General features: G+C 39.9%; 1 protein-coding gene across 2 annotated transcripts; it reads right to left on the bottom strand.

Annotated features, from left to right (window-relative positions):
* Positions 1-1,269: 1,269 nt before the first annotated feature.
* slc35c1 (solute carrier family 35 member C1) lies at positions 1,270-6,214 on the bottom strand. Of its 2 annotated transcripts, XM_039795669.1 has the most exons (3): positions 6,132-6,214; positions 4,566-5,071; positions 1,270-2,562 (listed from the first exon to the last, which is right to left on the bottom strand). In XM_039795669.1, the coding sequence occupies exons 2-3, from the start codon at positions 5,038-5,040 to the stop codon at positions 1,979-1,981; spliced, it is 1,059 nt and encodes a 352-aa protein (XP_039651603.1). In that variant the 5' UTR covers positions 5,041-5,071; positions 6,132-6,214; the 3' UTR covers positions 1,270-1,978. The 2 variants fall into 2 exon arrangements, with proteins under 2 accessions (XP_039651603.1, XP_039651602.1); XM_039795668.1 differs by lacking the exon at positions 6,132-6,214 and having other exon boundaries at positions 4,566-5,225.
* Positions 6,215-25,847: the final 19,633 nt, after the last annotated feature.

Here is a 25,847-nt window from a genome sequence, read left to right as displayed (position 1 = left end):
ATGGTGTCAAAGCTCAGACTTTGCTACATTGGTTCTGGTTCCAGAGTTATCATGAGATTACATTTGAAGATATAATACCGTCTCTACATTTTAAGCTGCATTTAGAGAATGTAGATCGACACAAAATATGTATGTAAACCATCCATATTGTATTTGACAGGAATGCCAACCTATCACACTTATAAATACAAATGACCCCCTATGCCATTGTTTAACAGTGAAACCATAATGTTCCCTTTTAATAAGAAAGCTTGGAAACAGTTGAATTGTACACTATCTTTTCTGTTATAAAAGCACCCTGGATGTGTTTTTGTTCAATAAAAATCCTACAGCAATCCAAAGACATTTAGAAAAGCTAGTTTTGAAGAAACACAATGGCATGTTCAGGCTGGTAAAGAGGAACCTGGTATGAACTGCCACATGTTAAGAGTGAATGACAAGAGCAAACATAGGCTTCTCATTTGTGGTGCGATTGTACATTGCTGACATGTAAATATACTGACATGTAAATGTACAAACACGTGAGAGACCTATTAGTAGATATCCCATCGGGCTCTCCTTTAGTTTGTTGCACTTTTGTTTTGAAATGCAAATATATTTTCATAGACCTTATGCCATCGCCTGGGTTTACAATTTACAATTTGACCAGCTGAGAAACATATTGGGCTGTAGCAAATGATGTACAAGTTTATGGCTGTAAAAATGCTTAAGGAGTTCTTTCTTTGGAGATAAAAAGGCCTATCGTATGTCAGTCCCACTGACACAAGGTTTCGGTTTACCTAGGTTAGGTTACCTAAGTTACCTAACTACAGGATATTACAGATCCTTCTGTCTTGGCTGTGTTCATATTTGAGAAAGCAGACTTGTTCTCAGCCAGTGACTCCCTTAAAAACCTTAACAAGATAGTGACATACACTTGTATGTTTCACACCCCTGCTAACACACATTTCATATTTATATAATTAAATACATAACTGAAACAATATGTGTAAAAAAAAAAAAAGTTTCAATTTCGGTGTGACACCAATACCCTCAATCAGAGTACTAAATATACCCTCCATATCAGGGTTTTTCCTGGCTCAGAATGGTCCTTTGAGGAGGAGGGGGGGTGGGGGGGGGGGTACACATATCAAGCTGGGGTCTGAGGGTCCTCCCCAGCAAATATTGAGCACCAAACACTTCATTTCCTGGATTCTGATACATTTGTATGCACCAATTTATGGTGGAACCGTCTTTATGTATCTAAAAGGAAAACACAAAACTCAGGAGGCAGGTGACAATTCAAAATATAATGAAATACAATGGAATATAATGTAATAAGGGTTATTTTACATCAGGGATCTGGGCCCATATCCGAGTTCACTTGATGCCAAAAGTTTGAACACTTCGTACTGTACCCGGGCAGAGTTGGTGGGTGCCCAAGTCCTCTTGAAAAAAAAACCCAACCATATCCAGTTATAAATATGTCTCAATTCAATACTGATGCCACTATATCAGCAGCGTCTACTCCTCCCGATGTTTTTGTGCTGGTGATTTTCCTTTGGATCTGGCTGAAACCTCTTTGGGGAGGAGGGGCGCCAAAAATGTCTCTATGTTGGAAAAACCCTGCCTATGAATAAAAACATGATTTTGTTTTCTTCACTTAGACATGTAGACTGGACCATAAAAGACACATTATTATATTACTTAGTCATCTCATTTTAAAAGAATTGTTACACTGCCCCAAATGCATGTGAATAGCTTTAAATAAAAAAAAAAAATTATATATATATATATATATATATATAAAAATTTCTTCAGGCTTCAAGTGCAACTGTATAAAACCCAAAGACTATTAAACCTAACCAAAATCACTGATTCCATGTGTGCATAATCACCTCAAACATTAATCAGTCATGTCCTAAATATTACATTATTTCATACTCTCACCCCACGTATAAAAAAAAAAAAAGAAAGTTTCTCAGCCTAGTTACAACCGTTACACTCCCAAGCTGCCTTTTTCCCCTGGCAGCAGTTTTTCCTTGGCTGAGTCCGGAGGGTCTCTGTGAGGAGAAGGCTTCTTCATTTCTAGACTTTTGACCCAAGTGTAGGCTGACGAGCCACAAAGAACCAACAGGTTACTGGTCCACCACAGCAGGCTTTTACTGGAAGAGTTGTACACAACCGCGATAACAGTCTGCGCACAGGCCTTTGCTGTCCCCGAGACGTTGTGCGTGAGTGGACTGGTATACTTGATCTGGAGGCCTGTGACGTAGCCAATGGCGAAACCAAACACTCCTCCGAGCGTCATCATGCCCCAAAACCTGACGTCAGTCAGGAGGCTGAAGTGGGCGAGATTGCCCAACTCTCCAAACACGAGAATGAGTGGGAGGAAGAGGACGCAGGCATTAATGTTGTTGTAGTAGGAGAGTTTCCAGATGTTGCCGTCCACCGCTGGCATCACCTTCTTGGTGTAGATGGCGTTTAGAGAGACACAAGCGCTGGCCACCACCCCAAAGAAGACACCTGACCAGGAGAGGGACCCTGCCACGCCTTCCTGGTCCACACCAAGCCAGAATCCACCTGAGAAGCATGGCCACATTGCAGGACTGCGATATTACAGTACACAACAAAGCATTTCTGACAACAGAGCAGCCAAGCTGCTGTCAGCTGAATTTCAGCACTGACATGTTTCAATATCTTTCTACTGGTATTTTCAAAGTCATGCAAATGAATATTTGTTATATTTCTCTACATTTATTTCAGATTTTCAGCCAGAAATTGAAATACTATTTGAAACTAGTAATAATAATAATAATAATAATAATAATAATAATAATAATAATAATAATAATAAGTAAGCTATTCTGTTCTTAGACTACTATATACTGTATGTGATACAGGATATCAGATAAGGATAACGGATTGTAGCCATATTTCTGCTAGATATTTTTTTATTAAACTTTAATATTAATTTATACAATTGCAATGCCTTGATTTTAGTAAAGTTAGTACACAGTCATAGCCATAAATGCAATTGTACTAATAATTGGCATAATTTCTTTCTGTGTTTCGGTCTTGGTTTCCTCTTTTTCGGTTTTCGGTTTCCCTAATTTCAGTGGTATATTTTGTTTGTTATGGTCCTTGATGTGATTTGATACCCGCTGCAGATCAAATTTTCTTCGGGATAATAAAGTTGAAAGTTGATTAAGGGAGAGTTTGATGCTACAGCATACAATGATAGTTTAGACAATAGCACACTTGGGCCCTATTTTAACGATCTAAGCGCACGGTGTGAAGCACATGACGCAGGTGCGTTTAGGGCGTGTCCAAATCCAATTTTGCTAGTTTTTATGGCGGGAAAAAGGGTCTTTGCACCGGGCGCAGGGTTCAAAAGAGTAGTACTTATTACTTCATTCATTCATAGGTGTGTTTTGGGCGTAACATGCAATAAACCAATCAGAGGGTCATCTCCCATTCCCTTTAAAAGCCAGGTGCGTTTGTAGTTTGTGTGCTGCTGCGCTTCCGTGTGTGTGTATGCGTGTGTAACAAGCTTTTTGTGTCTGTGGCATGCTGTATTCAATACAGTAACACGCCAAGAATTCACCTGAACACACTTCCCTGTAAGACCAGCACGCCCATGGGCGCAAAGACTGGCGCAGGTGCATTTGCTATTTAAACGACGCGGGCGCTGGACGGGAAATTGACAACTGCGTCGGTCTTAACAAAGACACGTCGTCGGGCGGGCTTTGTGCTGCGCTGCGCCAGGTGCAAGATAGGGCCCTTCAACTTCATTGCAAAGGTTTGGGGAAGGCCCTTTCCTATTTCCAACATGAAAATGACACAAAGCCAGATTCATTACAAAAAACTTGTGAGTTTGGTTTAGAAGAACTTACCGTCCTGCACACACCATCTAACATGTTTAGGATGAACAGGAATGGTCACTGCCAGCCAGGCCTTATCGCCACAACATTAGTGTTCCACCACACTAATGCTGTTGTGGCTGAATGGGAGCCATGTTCCACAGGAGAGGAAGCTGTTATAGCACTATATTAAATGTCTATGGTTTTGAAATAAGGTGTCACATGGGTGTAATGGCATAAGGCCCAAACGGAGAGGTGCTACTTCCCTCAGGAACATCTAAATACTGAATGAGGACACTGCCAGGGCTCCTGATAGACTACACATCTGATGTTATTGACTATTGCCTTTACTCTTCCCCAGCATCCATTTCATAGTTGCACCATATTTAACATTTGCAAATATTATATTATCTTTTTTATGTATACATTGTAATTTTGGTATTTATTATGTCAAGCACACACGGTACTGGAGGGGGCAACAAAGCATTTCACTACAAAATGTAGAGATATGTTAAAACTTGCTCTTTTGGCCATGCTTATATTAGTTGAGAGAGTTGAATTGATGTGATATGAGTGGAGGATTTATTTTAAGCTATATACCTATTTCAGCAAATTATATAAGAATACTTTCAAATGCAAGTATGCACAAATAATTTACAATTTGTATAAGAGAAAATGCTGCTTTACAATTCACATCCAGAAAAGAAAGGAAAGTTAACATACCTAGAATGATCCCACAGCACAGTATGGCTTGGTATGACGTGGTTTGTTTTAGGATAACGTACGATAACAGCACATTAAACACTGTGCTGAGTGAACGACCGACCGTGTAGAAAGCCACACCGACATGTTTCAGGCACAGGTTGTTGAAGGTGATCATGGCAATGAACACAATGGACAGCGGCAGGACCTCTCGTGACGTCTTCACGTCGAGTTTGACCGAGGGGAAGTCGATGAGTCCCGGGCACAACTTGGACAGCAGCTGCATGAGCCAGCACAGTCCGACAGTCACCAAACACTGATAGAAAGTAACAAATAACGGCGCGTCCAGGTCTCGGTTGTCCAGCAGGTAATTATTAAGGAACACCATAGTTATTGAAATGAACCAGTACAGTGCAACCACAGCACCTATTCTGACAGCACGGAATATGAAAGTCTCTCCATGTCCGTCCATTGTTTCCGAACCGGCTAGAGCCATCCTCAATATACTGGACCGCTTCAGCTGTGTCCTGTTCATGATTACAGAGAAAGAAGAGCAGCCTGGGTAAAAAAAACCGCAGCATTTACATGAGCTAATATGTAGCTAGCTACAGACCAGCAGTGATGCTACCTATACGATACAAACATGACGACTGTGTTCCGCCTACGGCAATAACAATACGACTTCCGGTCTGATCTTTCAGAATAAAATCTAATCGCCACAAATCTAAGCCCAAATCACAGTTTAATTCAACATTTCAATATATTAAACTAGGGTATATGTAAAGCGAGGCCAAGCGTACACTTATTGCACCAAATTTAAGTAAAAACGCATGCTACTCTGCCCTTTCACTCTATGGTACATAGCTAGTATACGTTGTAGACACAAAAAAACTTATATGATTTGAAAATTGATTAGGCTATACTTTTGCATTTTGGGACCGCATGTTTCTCGTTTTTTGGGGCAGTTCAGCAGTAGCAAGGCAAATTATGTTGACAGGGTCGTGGTCAAAATCAATAGATCCATTTTTGCCCATTCATTTGTCTAATCTTTACACTGACTGTGCAGCACAAATATTTCAATATCATTTCATCTGTATTCTCCACAACAACGATAAATCATTTCTTTCACTAAATGATTGCTGAACTAAAATAAAAATAAATATAACGTTTTTAATTGCCTCCTCACTTTTATCTTGAAGGTAGACACCCAAGCCGGAAGTCCTCTTTAACGTGATTACTTTATTACTTCCCCACCCCCAAAAAAACGAAAAAAAAAAAATGTTTAAGGAGATAACGTGCATGAATAAATGTAGGCTATTGCAAAGGTTAAAATAAAGTCCTAAAATAAGTCTATCTAACAAAAAACTATTTCCGAGCTATCATTATTCAGACTAGTTCCCAGATCTAGCCTACATGTTTCAGCCTGCAGATTGTGAGCTATAATTTAACAGTTGCATTTCCCCCTTTTTATTTTTTTTTATTTTTTATCTAGTAACTAATCTATTTGTCGTTTTGCCAAAAAAATATTTACGACAGTGTTAATTATTTTCTCGATGGGTATGATTTATGGTTAAAAAGGTTTCATACCTTATGTTGTCGGAGGTTGCTCTATATTTGAGTCCAGCATGGAGAATGTCTACAAGGAAATGTCTTGTCTTTTTACCTCTGTTTGTCCCCTCCCATTAGGGAACAGCACAGGCTTGTTTGACATGCATTTCCTGGTATGCACAATTTGCCCTGTCAGAGAACAGGTGCATGGGACAAACCATGGGAGAATATTATAATATTATATATCAATAATACAATACAGTACAATACATTAAATGGTTTGGCCCATATATCTTTTGCTCTAACATTTCAGAAAACCTTTCAGGAGGAGGTACCTGGAGGTCTCAGAGTGCACTCTATCTTAATAAAGACAGGAACATGCAGTGGAGGTCTATTTGCATTAGTTTGAATCAGTTATTTTAGATGACTATTTATTTGCTCATACAGGCGTATTCTACAGTTCAGTATGTGCATAGTCTTGCATTGCCAGACCTTACTCCACATCGTTGTTTATTTTATTTTATTTATTTAACCTTTATTTAACCAGATAGGCCGTTGAGAACAGGTTCTCATTTGCAACGACGACCTGGCCAAGAAAAGCATAAGCGTGCAAGACAACATACAGTTTCACATACAATAAAATACAAGAAAACAGAATACAATAGGCTACATAAAGTGCAGATTAGGTAGGCATTGAAAAGCCAGCTGTGGGTTGTTTGCATTTCTTTAAACCAATCACGATCACCCTGGGGGGGTGGGGTGGCTAACTTCCGAACAGCAGGTTGCTCTGCAAAATGGTCTCGGTAAGGATCTGCTTTGGTGGAACATTTGCACCCTGCAAAAGAAAATGCCAACATACAATATTATATGAAATGAACTGTTCACACAATACTGTAACGTTTATATATCATATATATATATATATATATATATATATATATATATATATATATAAGCTGGATACATAAATAAGCTGGATACATACTTAAATGTAATTTGCTCTTAACAGTGTGTACTTTGTCCGTAGCAGTCCCGGCCAATCTGTCCCAAAACGTCCCAGTTAGAGAGTAAATGCTGTAAACGTATTCTTTGTAAATCTTAACAATCATTCGCCGAAAGATCCAAGCAGGTCTGCCTTTTTGAAAAATGGAATTGTTATTCAAAACTTGCCATTTTCAGCTTGTAGCTTGCTAACTCGAAAGCTGGTGTTGTTTCCTGAAGCAATGGGATTTTGAGAACGGCAACACACAGAGAGCAAAAGCAGAGGGGGCAAAGCCTGATGTGCTGGATGTCAAGCTTTATCTTGGAAATGTACTTCCGTTGATCAAGACTTGCATGTGCACAATCTTCGTCCAGTGTCCCATGCTGAACTGGTTTGATTGTATGCAAACCGGATGAACCGGCATTTATCACCTTGTTCACATCAATAATAAAATACAGAGCAAGCGAGCTAGGCTAACAAGGTAGCTTAGTACTGAGCAAGGCTAGTTGTTGAACAACTACACATAGTCATTTGATCCATTGTTATTATAGCTGCTTTGAATTTCATTTTAGCAAACAGTTCACACTATATGAAACCTGATCTGATTATTTCCACTGTTATTGCATGGTTTTGACAGGTGATTTGATTTCATGTATTTCTTTTCCTGCTTAGCACTAATAGGCCTTCTACAGGTTGGAAGCACAGCAATGTAACAGTAATGCACAGTATCATAGGTTGAAAAAAAAAAAAAGAAGAGAGATTTAAATCCAAATCATCGTTACAAAAGTCAGCCCAAACCACATTATCGCATCACACTCTGAATTTAATCATCTTTAATCAAAGGAGTGTGCAGTAAAGTGATTTATTAGAAAACTAGAGAGCAACACAAAGGACAAGGAGTGGTAAATAGTATATCATTAAGTTGTTTGTCACAGCACTTGGCAGCACTTGTTTTTATTTTCTCTTATTTCTTTATTTCTTTCTTACATTTCTTTAAGCTCCACACTTAATCATGACGATGTACTGTCATTTCCACGGGGGGAACAATCAATATGTTACTAGCTTTTAAATTCAGAGAGCCACCCTTGTTAACTCAACAGTTAAGCATCTGACATTTGTGTTTTAGCATTGGCACACCATCATTTGTTCAAGCAAAAACTCCCTGCACCTCACCCAAAGAACAAACCACTCCCTGACAGAAGTAGGGTAACCAGTAATATGACATTGCATGAGAACAAAACGGCAAAGACACAAACATTACATTTCTACGGTAAATGAGTGCACCAAAACCTGAGTGCACTAACAGATCTGAGTTGATTCAAATAAAGTGCATATAGCAGAGTCAAAAATCTAAAGTTTTTGAAAAAAAAAGTTTGGAACAAATCTGTATGCTTTGCAGAGGGTGATCTCTGGGTTTTTTGCATCGCTTTAAACCCATCACGGTAGTGCAGTGTGTTCAGTATTCATTATATATAGTATCGGTATTTATTAGATATTGTAGCACCTTGATTAGCACGGGAGCATTTTAACTGTTGTATTTATTGTCCCATTGTATTGTTATTTATTGTCCCATTGTATGTTGTCTGTGGTGTCTGAAACTGTGTGTCGTGGATGCCCTGCAATTTTAACTGCGCAACAAATTTACCTAAGGGTACAAATAAAGTAACCTAAACCTGAAACTGGTACTAAGGTTGAGCTGGAACAAGTATCTTCAGGTAATATCTTCATTAGCACAACATGACCAAATATGCCCAGAGACAGCAACACATTTTACATCTTTTCATGCACAGGAAATATAATCACACTTCCTATGTATATTGAACTACTCCAATGATTGGAAGGTTGGGGTGGAATGATTACACTGTAACTCAGACAAAAAAATGGTGCTCCTCACCCTACCAAAGAAAAAATCACTCCCTGTCAGAAGTAAACAAACTGGTAGCATGACTTTGCAAAAAATCAAATCAAGAAGAGACTAACATTAAACTTCTGCAGTGTATGGGTGCAGTGTACTGAAAGATCTGAGTATGATGACCTTAGGTGACTCTTATCAGAAATGTCCGAACAAGTTCAGCAATGCCATGTTTATTCCCATTTGCCACTGCTGATGATTGACAGATAGAGCCATTGAGGTTCTAGCTAAATGAACCTAACATTTCCATAGTCAATGTCAGCGTTGGCACATATGATATCCGTAAACAGCTGTCCGAACTTTTAAAAACTGACTTTATCAACTTGTTCACCAAACTGAAAATATCCATGCGACATTCACACGTGCATGTCTGGTGCCATCCCATCCTCTGTGCGTGGTAGTGGGTGTTTCAGCAGGATACTGTCGAAGTAAGCAAACCAGTAATATGACATTGCATTAGAACAAAACATGAAACAAAATACATTTCCACAGTTTATGGGTGGGGCAAAGCCGGAGTACACTGAAAGATCTGTGTATGATTCAAATATAATGTATATTACAGTGGAAAAAAATCAAAAGCCCGGTAAACATCAATTTTGGAACAAATCCGTTTCTATGCTTTACAGAGACTGATCAGACGACAAACCATTTCCTTAATAAATAACCAAAATCTCAGTGTTTCATAGCGCCTACTACATGCTCCAGCATAGAGAAACATTTTAACATCTATATAGCCTACTCGAACTAGTGGATGGTCTCATGTTCATACAGCTGATAGAGCAGATAAAAACCACATAATTTGATGGTCTATCTTGATACAATGTTTTGCTTATTTCTTCTTCTTAGTGTACTGTAAAATATAGTGGAACCTAATTAACCCATCATCTGTAATTATGTGTGTTCTGCTTACACACATAGCCGATGGCCGACCGTTGACAGAAAAGCCAGTCGAAATGAAAAGTCTCCCCGTGTTGGTCCAAAAAGTGCCAAAGAACACACCAGACGAGACGAGATGTAATACATCTCAATAACAGCAGGCGGCGCTAATCTGTATTGTTGCCCAGGTAATGAAAACCGGCAGCTGATTAGACGAACGCGTGACATGGGTTTGTTTTCTCCGGAAATTCAAATTATATACTGTCTATGGGAAATTCAAAGCCAGACTCTCATGGCGGCCGTTCAGAATACAATCTCATATTGTACTAAAATAGTTCACTGAAACATGTTTCTGAAAACATTTTAAGCGAGAAATAGGCCATGCAGTTGCTGAATCTGTTTTCATTCCAGATCAACAAAGGTCAGTTTAAAAGATTTTCTTCAGATTTTGAGAGACTCTAGTCACCTCATTCCGCTTCCCATTTCCGGGAGAGTCCCGACTGCCCTGCTGGGCGACTGAACATGCCAGGTCGGCCAAAATGAACGCCGACAGCCCCTCAGACGGACGACGGCACGGGACACACCGAACAGATTCGCGTCACTGACCTCGCCAGACTGTCTTAACGGCCGATAATCGGCTAAGTGTGTCAGCCCCCTTAAACCCAATGAGACCTTCACTAATCCTTTCTCAAAAAAAGTTATTTTTCATGCTAGTGTCATACTTAAAAAGTAAAATATCCAGTATATTTTTCCTATAATGTTAATTTTAAAAATAATCAAAATGTCTTTTTCATGAATTAATTCTTCTTTTTCAATTTTGTATACTGTACATACTGTAGAAGGCAGCAGGCAGTCACAATTCATTAATATATTACTGTACCAAAGTCTCAAGACAGTAGGTGGCAGCAAATAATAAATGTTTGATTGTGTGGCTGCCTGCAGGATTATGAACTTCGACTAACACCTAACAAGGCAAAGACATATTGTAGTTGCATCGACGATCAGCATAATTCGTTTTTTTTTAGTATTGAATGAAACAATATATAGTGGGAAATAGTATTTTAAACCAGCAATGAAACACCTCAACACCACCACCACAACAGCAGTATGTCTGTATGACATGATTGTTTTTTTAATAATCATACACCAATCTATTCTCATTTAGACTATTGCCCTTTTTACTGCCTCAGAAAAGCAGCCCTTGATCACTTACAACATGATGAAAACATTGTTAGTTAAATCTAACCCTTAGTCTATAATGGCTTTCGTTAAATCTGCTCAATGACTACTGTTTCTGGAACTTACAATATGTCTGCTTTTGCATTGTTTTTGTGCAGTGATGACAAACCGGATATGTGGCGAGAGATGTGCGTGACGTGAAATAAAAGCACCAGGGATGTTTGATTATTGACACATATTTGATTACAAAATCAACTTCACCCATCTGTTGACTGCCTTAAGCACTGCCTAAAAAAACACGTTTTTATAGGTTTCAGTTGCCTTGCATGCTTTAATACTTTCCCTGATTATCTGACTATGCTTTGTTTTATTTTTTTTGTATATGTACTGTATTTCTTTTCACTTGTAGTTTTTCATATATGTCTTAAAAAAAATTTGTAAAGGAAGTTTAACTTGCACTTTACTTTCCTGTCCAGTTCTTTTGTCAAACCTTGTGTTCCTGCTGTTATAACTTCAGTTGCAAGATTGCTCAGTTGCTGGAAAATCGCTGTAAGTGAATGTTGTCTTTTGGTGTTATATTTTCTGCTACAGTACACAGCGAGTCACTTTGTCATTGTACAAGTGTTGGCCGCTGAGTGGTAAGCAATGCCCATGGACTCATGTATGCTCTCAGCAAGGATGTAAAACTCCATCATCCTCCAAGAACACAGAGGCAGTATTTCTGCAGTCTGACTCAACCCATACAAACCATCCATCGAGGTCTGACCTCTCATTGTGCTCCCTTTTGCTCAGGCTTTGGAAGGTGAGAGATGCCCCGCTGGAGCCAACTTTACTATTCACAAGGCCGTAGGAAACAAGCAGTTGTTCCACTTAAAACAGAAAATAAAGATGAAGAGAATAGTTACATGAACAGGTTTCAAAGATGCTATGTCAGCCCCTAAACCAGAGGCTTGTGCCTAATCCTTGATCTAAAAAAGTATGAGAATTTGAAATGATAAACGTTTCTAAATAATTTTCCTTCGTAGCCCTATTCTTTTTATGCTTACATTGTTTAGTCCAGCATTTCTACTTCGACAGCATTAGCATATATACTTCTGTACTTTGCTTTGTTATGAAGACTACTGAATACACTTACCACAATACATTACTGCCTTCACATGGTACACTTTACATTGAAATCATGGTTTATGGTTTATTTAACATCACAATTTTGCTCAATGCAAAAAGGGTTTCGTAACAGCAGGACCTATATTTGTCCCAGTATCTATACAGTATTTCACATATCCTTCAGATGGCACCTTTTACTACAGTAATTGATATATGCTTGCATTAGTCTTTCAAATACAGACCATTTCTTCCTCATCCTATTATGACTAAGAGATAGTAAATCAAAGTCATAAATCTTCATCACAGAAACAAACAGTTTTTTTTTTTTTTTTAAATAAAACTAGTTTACTTTTAAAACATACTAGATATCATTATCAGTCAGCTAATTCAAGAACTAATGGATGACACAGTTACTCAAAAGCAAGTGAAGTGTCACACAGTACGGTCTCCATACAAACATCAGGGGTATAATTTACAGACTTTTCTCTCAACCCTTTTATAAATGTGAACGGCTCATTCAACAAACATCTGTGATGGATGATGGCCAGTGAATAATCCAAATACCCACAATACACATCTAATGCATTTTGCTCTGGAGCAGAGGATAAGGCATGGTCAATGTCAAGTCAAATCAGTTTTATTTTTTATAGCCCACAAATTTGCCTCAAGGGGCTTTACAATTTGTACAGCATACAACACCCTCTATCCTTAGGCCCTTGATTTTGGATTAGAAAAAAACTTCCTACAAAACCCTTTAATGGGAAGAAGACATTAATTTTAACACAAAAAAGGGCAGTGCAGCTTTTCTGCACTGGAAAAGGTGGCATGGTGAGCAATGCAACAACTGCAGGCTCAAGACAATGGAGTAAGACAAGTAATTTATTTAAAAGCAGTTAAAATGGAAAAGAGGCACAAAGAAACTTTGGGAAAGTTCTACAAAACAACTTCAAGCGGAGGTAAACATAACAAACCAACTCAAACACATCCCCACAGAATGCCACCCCCATTTTCTCCTTCTACACACCACTGACTGGCATAATAGGCTCGTTCGAGCTGAACTGCCCCTCGCCTGTAAAGTGGACGAGAGCAGGCAGCAGCAGCAGGGGGCGGTGACAAAAATCCAGCCGTTTCCAGCAGCCTTCAGGCTGAACAGGAAGTCACAGAAACACTGTGGTCCGATTCCGATTCAATAAAATGTTATCAGACCCATATATCAGCTTGTACACAGTCTCCAGTTTTTATTATGACACAGTAGCTCTCAAAATGCTCTACATGCGATCTGTTGCTGATTTTAATTAACAACAGACTGTAGATGATCCGTAATCTGAACAGATTTAGTCTCTCTGACTTCTAAACATAACTACCAGCCATGTGGTTTGTACAGAATAAACTTTTAAATCAGACAAATAGCAGTTAAAATCCCTCCAATTCAAAATCACTGAAAAGTTTATATAAAACGTCATCATGTTGAGTTGATTCTGAACCAAAGAGCTGTTAGATCAGCTGAGAGGCCGGCATTTCCCAGCATGCCCTGGGTCCGCCTGGGTCTTGCAGTCGGTGAAAAGCAACTGTCACAGCCTGCGTCTCAGAACTGCGGCCGCCTTGAACTCGTGAGGTTATTGTTGCCCATGTGTGCATGACGTCAGAGCAAGTCGGGATCAAGTCGGACACAAATCTAACCAGCATGCATTGGGCGCCGATCGATTCTGCGCAGACCTGGCTCATAACGAACGAGCCTACTTGTACCTTCTCAGCCTCACCTAAACTGGAACATACCATCTGTTCAGGAAAGTGCAAGGGTGAGTTAAACAGGTGCAAACATGCCAATACCACACGCATAGAAACCAAGCTATTTGAGATATGTATTGTTTAGTCAAATGGGCAGATGATTTCCTCATACCTAAACAACAAGTGTGCCACATGTACAAAAAATATAACCAACTTGAACATAACTTCACCTGCTGTGGAATAATTGTACCCGTCCTTTAACAGTGCCCAGTCTAGATTAATGCACACCTGTTTTTACTATCACTGAATTAGATGACAAGCGGAAGAAAGGCATCCAATCATCCCCTGCAACAGCATAAAGCTCCTTTTTTACTAGAACCACTGGTTGTTATTATTAATGACACCGCTATCATTAAATGAGGCCGTTGTGACTACAATTCAACACATACAACATGCCTGTGTTGTGCTGGTCTAGGTAATTGCTGTTCATAATGACTCTTTCAGCAAGTAGGGTGAATGGATATTAGGCCAGCGAGGGTGAGCTGGGTGGTACAGTCCACAGGGCAGCTTCATTTCAAACACATATAATCCTCTTTTGTGGACCGAAGTAGGTTTCCCAGCTATAGCGCTTTTAGTTCTTTGATCTCCCTGTGGTTGTAACAAGCTCAGCTTTCTTGCTGTCTAGGAAAAAGAAAGAGCAGGAGGTACTCCTTATGAATTATTTCCTTACAATTGGAGTCTTATAGTAGGCTTTGAAGAAAACAGATTGATTTACTACAGGTTTTGAATAGCTGCAGTGCATGTGTGCCCTTGAATAGATAACATGTTAAATAGTACAACAGTACATTTATGTATTCCATGGGTCAAAACAGCATATTCTGATGATAATGTTTATGTTCCATTAAAGTCAACAACAACACAGACAATAAAAATGCTTTAGGAAATTTTATTGAATAAATTAAGAATTAAATTTGGCGAAATGGCTCTGTTCAGAGGAGTGCAGCAGCATTAGGGGACGCTCACACAGTTTAAGACTGGGAGAGCTAAACTATTCCCCCATATGAACAGAGCAGCAACAATGACATAGCAAATGCCACGTTATACACAACAAGGTGGAGCAGGGGAGGAGATGGGTAGCAGAGATGCGAGCAGCGAGCAGTTCGGAGCAAACTAAAGCAGCTTTAAGTAGGGCGCCCTGTTTGAGTGTAGCCATTTAGCAGCAAGGGGAGTTGACCAGCTGATGCGCTGATGCAGATCAGCTGTTGCAGCTCAGCTGATGCGACCGTGTTGTTGGCCAGTAGCGGTTAGCAGCGTCTTGACTACTTGGCCTGCCAGAACTGATGCTGACACTCAATTTTTGAATGACCAGATCTAGCTTTTATCATTTAAAACATTAAGTTAAGAAAACATATTTAGCATTCAGACCGTTAAAGATGGGTATGCGTTTTTTTCCCCCATTTCTTGTGGATTAGGAAGGTACAGATTCAATTATTAGCAATTTATCAAATATGTTTTATCAATATTATAGTTATGAATAGGTATTAATAACTTCACCAAATTGACAAACAATCAAAACGTGGCACCACCCTGGAATCAGGGACCAATAAGTGAACTGTGAAAACATTTCAGCTGGTTGAACAGGTCAGTGCTCGAATTTCACCCTTCTCGTTCACTTTATAAATATGAGATAAATTAATCAAATTAATTAAGGTCTGTATTTTCACAGTGAACACCACCTATGAGAATGTTTTCACAGTTCAGTTATTGGTCCCCGATTCCAGGGTGGTGCCCCGTTTTTATGGTTTGTCAATTAGGTAAAACTCTTAATACACATTCATAACTATTAATATTGTTAAAACATATTTGATACATTGCTAATAATTTAATCTGTACCTTCCTAATCCCCAACACTTGTATGTCATGTTAGGAAAAAGAGAAGCACCTTTAGTCAGACGTGTCTGATATTGTCCACACATCCTCATACCTAAACAACATTATAGGTAGATTTTCAAGACTGCCGCGTGGTGGCAGTTTGATCATGTGACCATTCTATTCGATGTAACGGCCGCAGTTTAACACGTAAACTTTGTAAAACAGAACTAGTTATGTTTAGGCCACACAAATATCTAGGTTTAGTAAAACATCAGGGATTGGCTTAAAATGAGTCATGTAATGCTACTTAAATGAGGACGTAATGTGACACTTGCATCACAGCCTAAAACTCCGTTGACTTCAAAATGACAGTTGATTTTTGGTTTCACTCTGGACACAAAACCCAGTCTCCGGAGCGAAAGATCGTGTTTGTTTGACCCATCCACCATCATCGCAACCACAAGCACCCCAACCTTCCTCCTCACACAGAATTTGGCGCTCTTACGGGCCTACTTTGTCACCTTGTTGCCTCGTTTTCTCTCGCGATTATTACTATGAGGTCACCGCCTAACAAGACACGTAATTTTGAGGGGATTTGAGCTGCTTGCATAATCAACACATATGGTCCTTTTTTGGGTGAGGACGGGCTGGATATTGTTCACCCCAAAAATCACTCTTCCCAGCTCGTCCGCTATTACTCACAGCCTCGCATAGGAATCTATGCCAGCTACCACGCTGCTGTTCTATTGTTCTGCAGCTTCCTTGGGTTTCTGCCCTCCTCCTTGCATCAACCGTGCCTCTGTGCTTTTTCTTCTTTCTTTTTCCCTTGTGGTGTGTGTGTGTGTGTGTGTGTGTGTGTGTGTGTGTGTGTGTGTGTGTGTGTGTGTGTGTGTGTGTGTGGTCCTGAGAAGCACTGCTATACCCCGTGGTCCCTGCCACCGAGGTGTCACTTCTTGCTGGCCTTCATCTCCCTCGTCCCCCATGACTTTCTGGTCACATTACACCCTTAGAAAAGTTTCAGGGTGAGAAGCCAGCGCTGACCACAACGCACCTGGTCCTCATATCGAACTGCAGGCGTATAGCGCTACCTCCCAGGTCCACCACCCCTCGCAGCTCCGCAACACTGGTTTCTTCTCCTGTTGTCTCTCCTGTATCTGCTGTTTTTCTTTTCTCTGGGCTTGGTGGTCCTGCACACCTGCTGCTCGTTGGGATAATCACTGGTTGCCATGGTGGGTGTGTAGTTCAAAGCAATAGGAAAAAGTCGCTGTTAAAAACACTACATGATAAAACACAGAAAACAAACTTAAAACATGCAGATACAAACGTGCAAAATAAAATAACACGTTTGCCCTGTGACAAAAGCTACTGATTTTTGTTCCTTTCACTAAATATCTTTGACTAAATATCAAGGTTGGATTTTCTTCCCACACATATTTGTCCACATATTTATTAGGTACTATCTAACCTTTATAAAAAAAGTAACTGTGTGCACATCCCACCTTCTGGCAGGTGCAGGACAAATGAAAATACTATATAGAATATAATATAATGTCCGCAACACTGCTTTATATTATATTAAATATGGGAGTTTAAAGCAGTGTTGCGGACATTATATTATTTTCGTGCTATCTAACCTCACATTTCCTAATGCATGTTTGAGGTGTCTGAGTTGGACAGGATTACATCACCACGATTTCTTTTCAGTGGGTCTAAAGCCACTCCCTGCGGTGAGAATTGGAGTGAAAGGCACTTAATTGAGGGGACACTTCTTTGGCCATCATGGCACATAAAACATCCCATCCTTGTAAGACTTAGAGCCAAGAAAGGAGGACATCCTCCTAAAGAACTAAGACCCATAAAACATGAATGAGCTATCCTCTCAGAATTAAATAGCACCATCGAGCTATTAAGAATCCCTTTAACTATTCAGTATAAGCTGGCCATCGTCCTCTCAGCCCTGCGACATGAAATACAGGCTTCATATGCAGATGTACTATTTGTAACTGTCAGACTGACATGCTGGCTTTGTTAAGGAGGCTGGCAGACTCTATACCCCTGTCATCAGAGAACGAGACAAGTATGATGACTCATCCTTCAGTGAAGAGCCGCAGTCATTCTGTGGAGCTGCATGATGACAACGGTGCTGCCATTTGGTTCAGACAGGCTTTCCAGCGATCCATCCGTTCTCTCCATACTCCTATTCATTCATGTGGAGGGCAGGAGTCTATCCCAACGTGCAGTAAAAAAAAAAAAACAGATAAACACTCCGGATAGGTCACCAGTCAAACAATATGACACAGACTCACATGACACAGACTCACACAGACAACACAAACACAAAACATTGCATAACAGTTTCACTCTTACATGAACTGCATGGCCTCGGAGCGATGAAGGACATGAACAAGCACAGGGAATCCACACAGAAAGGCCTTGGCTGGGTTTTAACTGAGAGACTTTGTTTTCCCTGGCTGCTGTTTTTTTTATCATTTGCTTAATTTCTGTTTTTTTTTTGTTTTGAAGATTCTTATAGCTTTTAATTGACAGGAACATGGAGAAACATGCAGAAAAGGGCCACCAGGCGGATTTGAACCAGGGCCACTGCGATTGATTCAGTCAACACGGGGCAAACACTCTACTGGGTGAGCTAGCCACCTCTAGCACCTTTTACGAGTGGACTTTCTATATTGCTATTATTTAATTGATACACTCCATCCATTATCTATACCCGAGATGCCTCTGCAGGATACAGCCCACATTGAAGAAGAGGCAGAATGCACTCTGAAAAGGTTGCCAGTCTATTACTGACGCATTCAGACTGACGACTATTGAACTAAATTAAAGTTCTGGCTGCCTCATTCTCTCTCAGCTTCCACATGGTTGTTTGGTTTCTATGCTTTCTGTTGTACATTCTTCACACCAAGCAGAGCTAAAAGTAGAGTAAATTTTGGACCACGTTCAGAATGAACACAAACACAACTCCAAATTTGCTCTGTCGGCTGAGGCCTGTACTACGAAGCAGGATTTGGCGTTAACGAGCTAACTTCAGGTTCAACCCAGGATTTTCTGTACTACGAAGGTGGATTAGTTGTTATCGGGTTCAATCGCTGTGGTAACTCATGCTGAACACCTAACCTGGTCGGGAGCAGGTTAAGTTGGAGATCAGAGATCAACCGGTGTTAAAGCACCGCCTACTGACCAATCAATACTCGATTGATAACGGCGTCACCGTTCTTAGAAGACCAGGCGGAGCTCGGTGCAGAGAGAGAGAGAGAGAGAGAGAGAGAGAGAGAGAGAGAGAGAGGTGCGCTCATAAAAGTTAAAACATTTAGAGATCGACAACCCGTTAACATTCCCTAATTGGTATTTGTATGAAATATATATATATATATATATATATATATATATATATATATATTATATATTTAATGGGAGGGAGAATTAAATATCGGCTTCTTGAGCCGTGTGTCGCCAATGCGCACATCGGTTTGAATTATGTTTTTATATTTTTTATTTGCTCTCACGATCGCTTCCCACTGCCAGGGTTGCAACTGAAATTATAGGCTAAAGCAACGACACTTTATGTAAAGCACAAGTGTAATTATGGTCAGATCTTGGTCCTGACTGATGAGGAAGTGATATTAATAAGCGTTGTGATTTAAACATCTACAGCGTCGGCTATTTTTTTATTTTTTTTTGCCAGCTTTCCTTCCTGTTTAAGGAAGCAGCGACTGTATTGCGTTATGCCTGTAAAACCGTGTCTGTGTTTTTCATATTTATGTAGAATTATAGTTTGCTCTTCTTGTTTAAATTATGCTGCTCTGGTAGATGTTTGCGATTGGTCGTGGTGCGCAAACCTCGCCTCTTTTATGTGAACGCGCGCGCCGCTGGATTGGGAAACCCTGAGTTGACTGAACTAGTTGATAACCAGCGTCGTAGTACAGGTTATGCGGGACCGCGGTTGTAAGGTTAGGTGAAGCCGGATTACTGAAAGAAATCCAGGACAAGTTGATCTTGCTTCGTAGTAGGCTACAGGCCTCTGGACAGGTGAAGCTGTTTGCCAACAAGTTAGTTGATCATATAGACTTAAAAAGTGAGTATACAGTATACAGTATGTCAATGTTGTGTTTGCAGCATGATTCTGCAGCCCCCCAAAATGACCAAACAAATCAGTTATTGCAGGTTTAAAATCCTTAAAGAAGACTCTTCCTGAGTTTGTCATAGTACAAGAGTTTCTCCTAGCTTTTGAAAGTCAACACAGTTAGGAGTTTAATAAAGTTATGCTGCAACACAATGGAATTATTTTTGATAGCAGAAAGATGTTATCCTTCTGAACTGAAAATATGTTTTTTGGAAATTACGAATCTCTCATCAATATGTGAATTAAGAGCTATTCATGTCACTGATGAGCAGAAATAAAATTTCTTTCTCTTGAAAAATTCATGATTCCAGTCTTAAACGTACAATATGTAACTTTCTGCCGCTAGGGGTCTCTCAACCAAAACAATGGACGGTAAAACTGGATTTTTGATGACGTTGGGAAGTTGCGTGGAATTATGGGAGTTTTTAGTGTTAAACACCTTCGCTGCCGGTTAGAATGCATCAGTTCATGGACGAGTTTACCCATTAAAGTTTATTCACGTTACGTTTAGTAACGTCTATTCATGTTATTGTAATAAAATAGCTGCAGTTTCCCCAACATAATTACGTTTTTCTCGATTAGATTTTTATTTGTAGCTGACCAGTTAGCTAGCTAGTGAGCCAGCAAGCTAACCGTAGCCAGCAGCTAAAACACAAAATATTTCACATATCAGTGTCACCTTTTGGATGGTTTCAACACCAGGGCGGACGGGGTGTGTTGTAACGCTAGCTAGCTACTAAACGAGGCTGAGAGACGGGTGTGGGTGGGGATTGTCGGGGAAATCTTTGCGATGGCGAGGACGTTCGATGCCTGTTGTGCAGCAGCAGAACATCTTCCAGCTGCCCGGAATTATCTCCCCCTCCCTTTTCAGTAATCTTAACTTTTCGTTTTGGTGCTTAACTCCCCTTTTGTCGGGTTAATTTAGCTAACCGTAAAGACCGCTAAACACAAAGGGAGGAGATTTTCGGCACATACACTGGTAGCGCTATGGAGATGTAGCTAACGCTATGGATGGTCTCTGTTGTGACTCGGTGCTGGGTCTGATATGGTCTGTTTCCCGACATTTAATTAAACTGCCGTTAGGATCGTAAGCACCAGGCACTGGAGATAAGTTCTGGCCGGGGGTTGCTGTAATGAAAGTAGCTGGCTGATAGCTGTCTGGGGGCTAACGGTAACTAGCTAGCTAGCTATATGTCCCGGGGCTGTTGTCAGCTGTCATCCCGACTGAGTCCCTCTGCGCCGGGGGAGTGAGGCAGACAGACCGGGGTGTGCTAGCTGGCTAAATTAGCATTAGATTAATCGTCTATCTATACAGCTAACGTAACATTACTAGTGATTACGCTTATTCGGGGTTTAGCCGCCAGTCCTGTTAACTGTGTCATACTAAAAATAACTTTATTAGCGCGATAAACGTATGTTGTAACCTCATAATGTTACCCACAAAGCATTAGCTAGCATCAACGTGAGCTACTTGCCAACCAGCACATTGTAGTAACGTTAAGCTGGTATCGATATTGAACTTTCAAAATAAATAAAGTCTCTGTTGTATTACTGTGATAAAAAGTGGGATGTTATTAATCACAAAATGATGCTGTATGGCAAAAAAGCAGTATTACGGTTACAAGTATTTTTTTTCTGTGACATTGTATGATTTACAATTACTCCTGAACGTATCATCTTGGTGCCAGTGTTCTGACGGAAGTTAGAGTAACTGGAGGGTGAAAGGTTATATGATGCCACTGATGGGTGACTAAAGGAAACGTGCCGTGTCTGAAAATAAAATAACTGATTTCTCTGGGTTTGACATTTGGTGGAAACATTTGGGATAGTGTAAGAACACAACTCATAAAAATATATAACATAGGTATGGTCGTTTTTAGACATTTTAAAGCAGAAATGTTACATATTGTACCTTTAAAGTGGAAATGGAAAAGACTAATGGGGTATTTTTTTTAAATTTTCTGGTCTGTTCAGCCAATCATTTTTAATGAATTCAGTTAAACTACTTCATCCCTTAGAATTGAACAGGGCACACAATGTGCATATGAGTGCACTATGAAGGTCGCCGGCAGACTAGCTCCCAGAGTGACTCACTGGCTACAACAGTGCTAATGAAGCTAAAGTGGTTGTGTACTGCACGCTCGTGTTTCCACTCCCCTGCACCGCTGCCCAAGGGCTTGGTTAATTATCTGGTTTGTTTAAAATTGTTCTCACACCAGCCTAGAATGTGCTGGTAGTGAGGTGAATGAGCAGTTTGTGCTTGATCAATAATAGGACTCCTGTGTAGCAGTAAAAAAAATCGGAATCTCTCCCCTTGTGTGCTTTTTTAATCTTATTCAATCCCCCCCTTAATTTGCTGTTTATCTCTTCTGTTCATTTCCCCTTCAACACTTTCCTGCTTCATCTTCCTGCTTTCCTGTCTGTGACTCCTCTTCTCTACACCGGCGAGGTTATGCACCGCATAAAACATACATTATTTCAAAGTCCAAGTGATAGCAAGTTGTTACTTTTACTTAAAGTGCTCATCTTATGTTCTTTGGCTTTCCCCCTTTCCTTTATTGTGTTATATATCTTTTTGTGCATGTTATAGGTTTACAAAGTGAAAAAGCCCAAAGGCAATTACCATCTTCCAGAGAAAGTCCAGCCTTTACTTCCGTGACGAACATGCGTCACTTTGTAACACGTACGTACGTTATAATGCTCTCTCTCTCTCTAGCTGCTAGCATGGCACAATCTCATACTCTGCAACTGACAAGCTGGCAGTGCTTACCTAGCTACTGCGCATGTGCGACTCCCAACAAAGATGGAACAGAAGTGTGATGTCTCACTCTGTAGCTAAAACAGAGAGCTCAACACACAGGGTGAAAAGAGGAGCTGCAGCAATCTGCAGTACAACAAAAATATGGTGTTTTTTTTTTATTAAACCATGTAAACCTATTCTGGTACAACCTCTAAATACAATTATGAACCTGAAAATGATTATAATATGAGCACTTTAATAGAAGGGAAATCATCACTTTATATATTTATATCCATTGATTGTTTTTGTTCCATTTTTTTTCGTTGTGTTGTATATAAGGAACTGAAGGGCATTGTCTGTGGTCTTTTCTGCGGTTTGCAGTCAGGGGTGAGGTTTGTGTTTAAGAGTGTTTGCCCTCTTAACCACATCCATGCCTCTTGAGGAGAGAGTGGGTGGTTGGTAAAGCAAACCATACCATTACAAATGGTCCTTAGCTCGCTCGTTCAACTCCAGCTCAAAGAACCATTTGTAATAAGGTTCTAACTTGAGCTACAAACCACCAGGAAACAAGGGTTGCAATCGGTGGACCACTTTATTTTCTCAGTGAATGATGGGAGTGTTGATTGCCATGATGAATGCCATGGTTCTGAACGAAGAAAGAAGCAATTACAATAGCTGGCCCAAATAAGTCATAAACCCAGCCTTCAACTTCAAATTCAACTTTATTTGTGTCCCCGAAGGGCGATTAGGTGTGCAGCAAGTATAAACACATACAAGACACATAAATACAAAACATGTTCTACACACAGCCCAACTGGAACACAACCGTAACAAATAAATACCAGTGCAAGGTGCATGGACAGCAGCGTCAAAGTAACCTACATAAGGTAGGAAAAAGGGCATATCAGCCTACAAAGTTGACACAATATAATCAACAATGACCATCGTCAACAAGCCTTATTACCCACACTTATTAAAAATACACATTAACATTAACATTAACCCTATTGCTACTGTCAAGAACCTACACCGACATATTTAAAATGTACAATTCTTGAATGCACATTGACCAGACAGCAGATGGTTTACTGTGCCATTCGTGAAGATGTTTTACCTCATGCAGGTAATGATGGTCAAATGAAGCTTCTTGAACCATATTGTTTATTTTCTGAGCTCACTAGATGGCGCTCTCTGTTCAAAGAAAAAGGTTAAAGGAATGGCAATTCAGTGTTTTTTCAACCCTTTGTTGAAGAGAGAGCCCCATCTAGTGGGCTAAGAAAAAAGAGAAAATGGTTCACGAAGCTTCATTTGGCCATCACTACATGCAGGTAACATGTTAAATAATCTTATAACATGAACATGAATGTTGAATTTCATGTGAATGCATGTAAATAATTGTATTAATGCAATAACATCCCAAAAAAAGTACAATTGGTACAATAAAACATTACAAGAAGATATCGGACATTTGGATGGTAATAAAACATACAGACATTAAGACAATTTTTAGATTCAGATTTATATTGGTCTGGGAGGTTGAATTTGGATTAGGGTAATGTTGTGACATGACAAGCTGATGTTTGTTTGTAACAAGGATGGCTACTCAGAAATGAAAAGAGGAAGAGATATTATGCCATGAACTACTACAACTACTATTTCTGGTATCTTTACTGTGACTATTATTGCCGCTGTTCATCACACCCCCAACCGGCACCGTCAGACACCACCTACCAAGAGCCTGAGTCTGTCTGAGGTTTCTCCATAAAAGGAAGTTTTTCTCACCACCCGAGGTTTCTCCCTAAAAGGAGTTTTTCCTCGCCAATGTCGCACTAAATGCTTGCTCTTGGGGGAATTACTGGAATTGTTGGGTCTTTGTAAATTATAGAGTGTGGTCTAGCCTCTTGTTATGATTTGATACTATAAATAAAATTGAATTGAATTGAATATTCAAGGTAGGCAGGATAATAAGTAATATTAGTGACATAGTGAAACAAACAGAGGATGTTAAACTTGTGGGGTCATAAACTGATCAAGGTGGCAGGGTTGAAACATAGGACAGGCTCAGGCGCAGCAGCAGGGGGCAGAACAGCAGGGTCCATCTTCAAAACATGTATTATTTTGTAGGCCAAAGATGTGAGGTGAATTGTAATTAAAATTAGAAGACATAATATTCTTAATTTCATGTTTGCAATCATTCAGAGGGTGTATCTCTCTACATTTGGGCTTTAAATAGCCTCCTTGGTCAACTTTTGACTTTTCACCTCTTACATCACTCCATTCCTCAAAATCCAGCACCAGGGAAAATACCTCGTCAGTGTGAAAAGACAAATGATTAAATAAGTGGGTCGGCCGTGCCTGTGTGTGCACTCACATTTATAGTGTGTGTGTGTGTGTGTGTGTGTGTGTGTGTGTGTGTGTGTGTGTGTGTGTGTGTGTGTGTGTGTGTGTGTGTGTGTGTATAGTCTGATGGGGCAGTGGGGGCTGGCTGGTGAAAAGAAGCTGTATTCTCCATTATCTCATGGCCAAGGCGGCATTTCTGCTGACATAGTGAAATATTGATGTGGAATAAATTCCCGTCTAATTAGAGTGGCTGAATTAATCGGGAAGCGTTTCATTAGCAGAGTTTTCTTTTCAGTCGAGGGGAGGTTTTGATCTGAGCCATATGGCTGCTCCCTCTGATGTGCAATGCTTCACAGGCTTTTAAATATGACTTACTTTTATTAGGAGTTTCAATGAAAATTAGCTTTCTTTGGTGTCAGAAGGTAACTTGTAATAGACCCAGGTGAGATAATTTTAATAGCATCACGTTTGTTTAAAAAAAAAGAAAAATACTACATCATGTTATGTTACCCTGAAAACTGACATCTAGCATATGGCTGATTTGTAGAAAATTGGAATTAGGTTATTGATCCTAGGAATATTTGATGTGTCCTTGTGTTTTTGATTATGAAAAATCCGACCTCCATCATGTATTTGATATTAATTTTGCAGTCAGTCTTGTAGACTGCAGTAGTGTAATCCACTCCACAGTGGCTTACATTTCTGATTTACTCACAGGTTATCCAACATATAAAAATGAGATTCTAAAGCCACACTGGGAGGCAGCTCTGTGAGACTGTACCTAGGCACAGAGGTGCCTGAACAAACTGCTGACAGCAAACAAGAAAGTCTCAAAACCTATAGGAAGGCCCTAAGAAAGGCCGGATCAGACTATTACT

Source organism: Perca fluviatilis, chromosome 3 (assembly GCF_010015445.1).
Source record: "Perca fluviatilis chromosome 3, GENO_Pfluv_1.0, whole genome shotgun sequence".
Classification (NCBI taxonomy): Eukaryota; Metazoa; Chordata; class Actinopteri; order Perciformes; family Percidae; genus Perca; species Perca fluviatilis.
This window is presented reverse-complemented; position numbering and strand designations above follow the sequence as displayed.

Coding starts and splice junctions, on each gene's coding strand:
- slc35c1 (XM_039795668.1), bottom strand. CDS start 5,079: ATGAACAGGACACAGCTGAAGCGGTCCAGTATATTGAGGATGGCTCTA. Junction 2,563..4,565: donor GTGCTGTGGGATCATTCTAG/GTATGTTAACTT, acceptor CATGCTTCTCAG/GTGGATTCTGGCTTGGTGTG.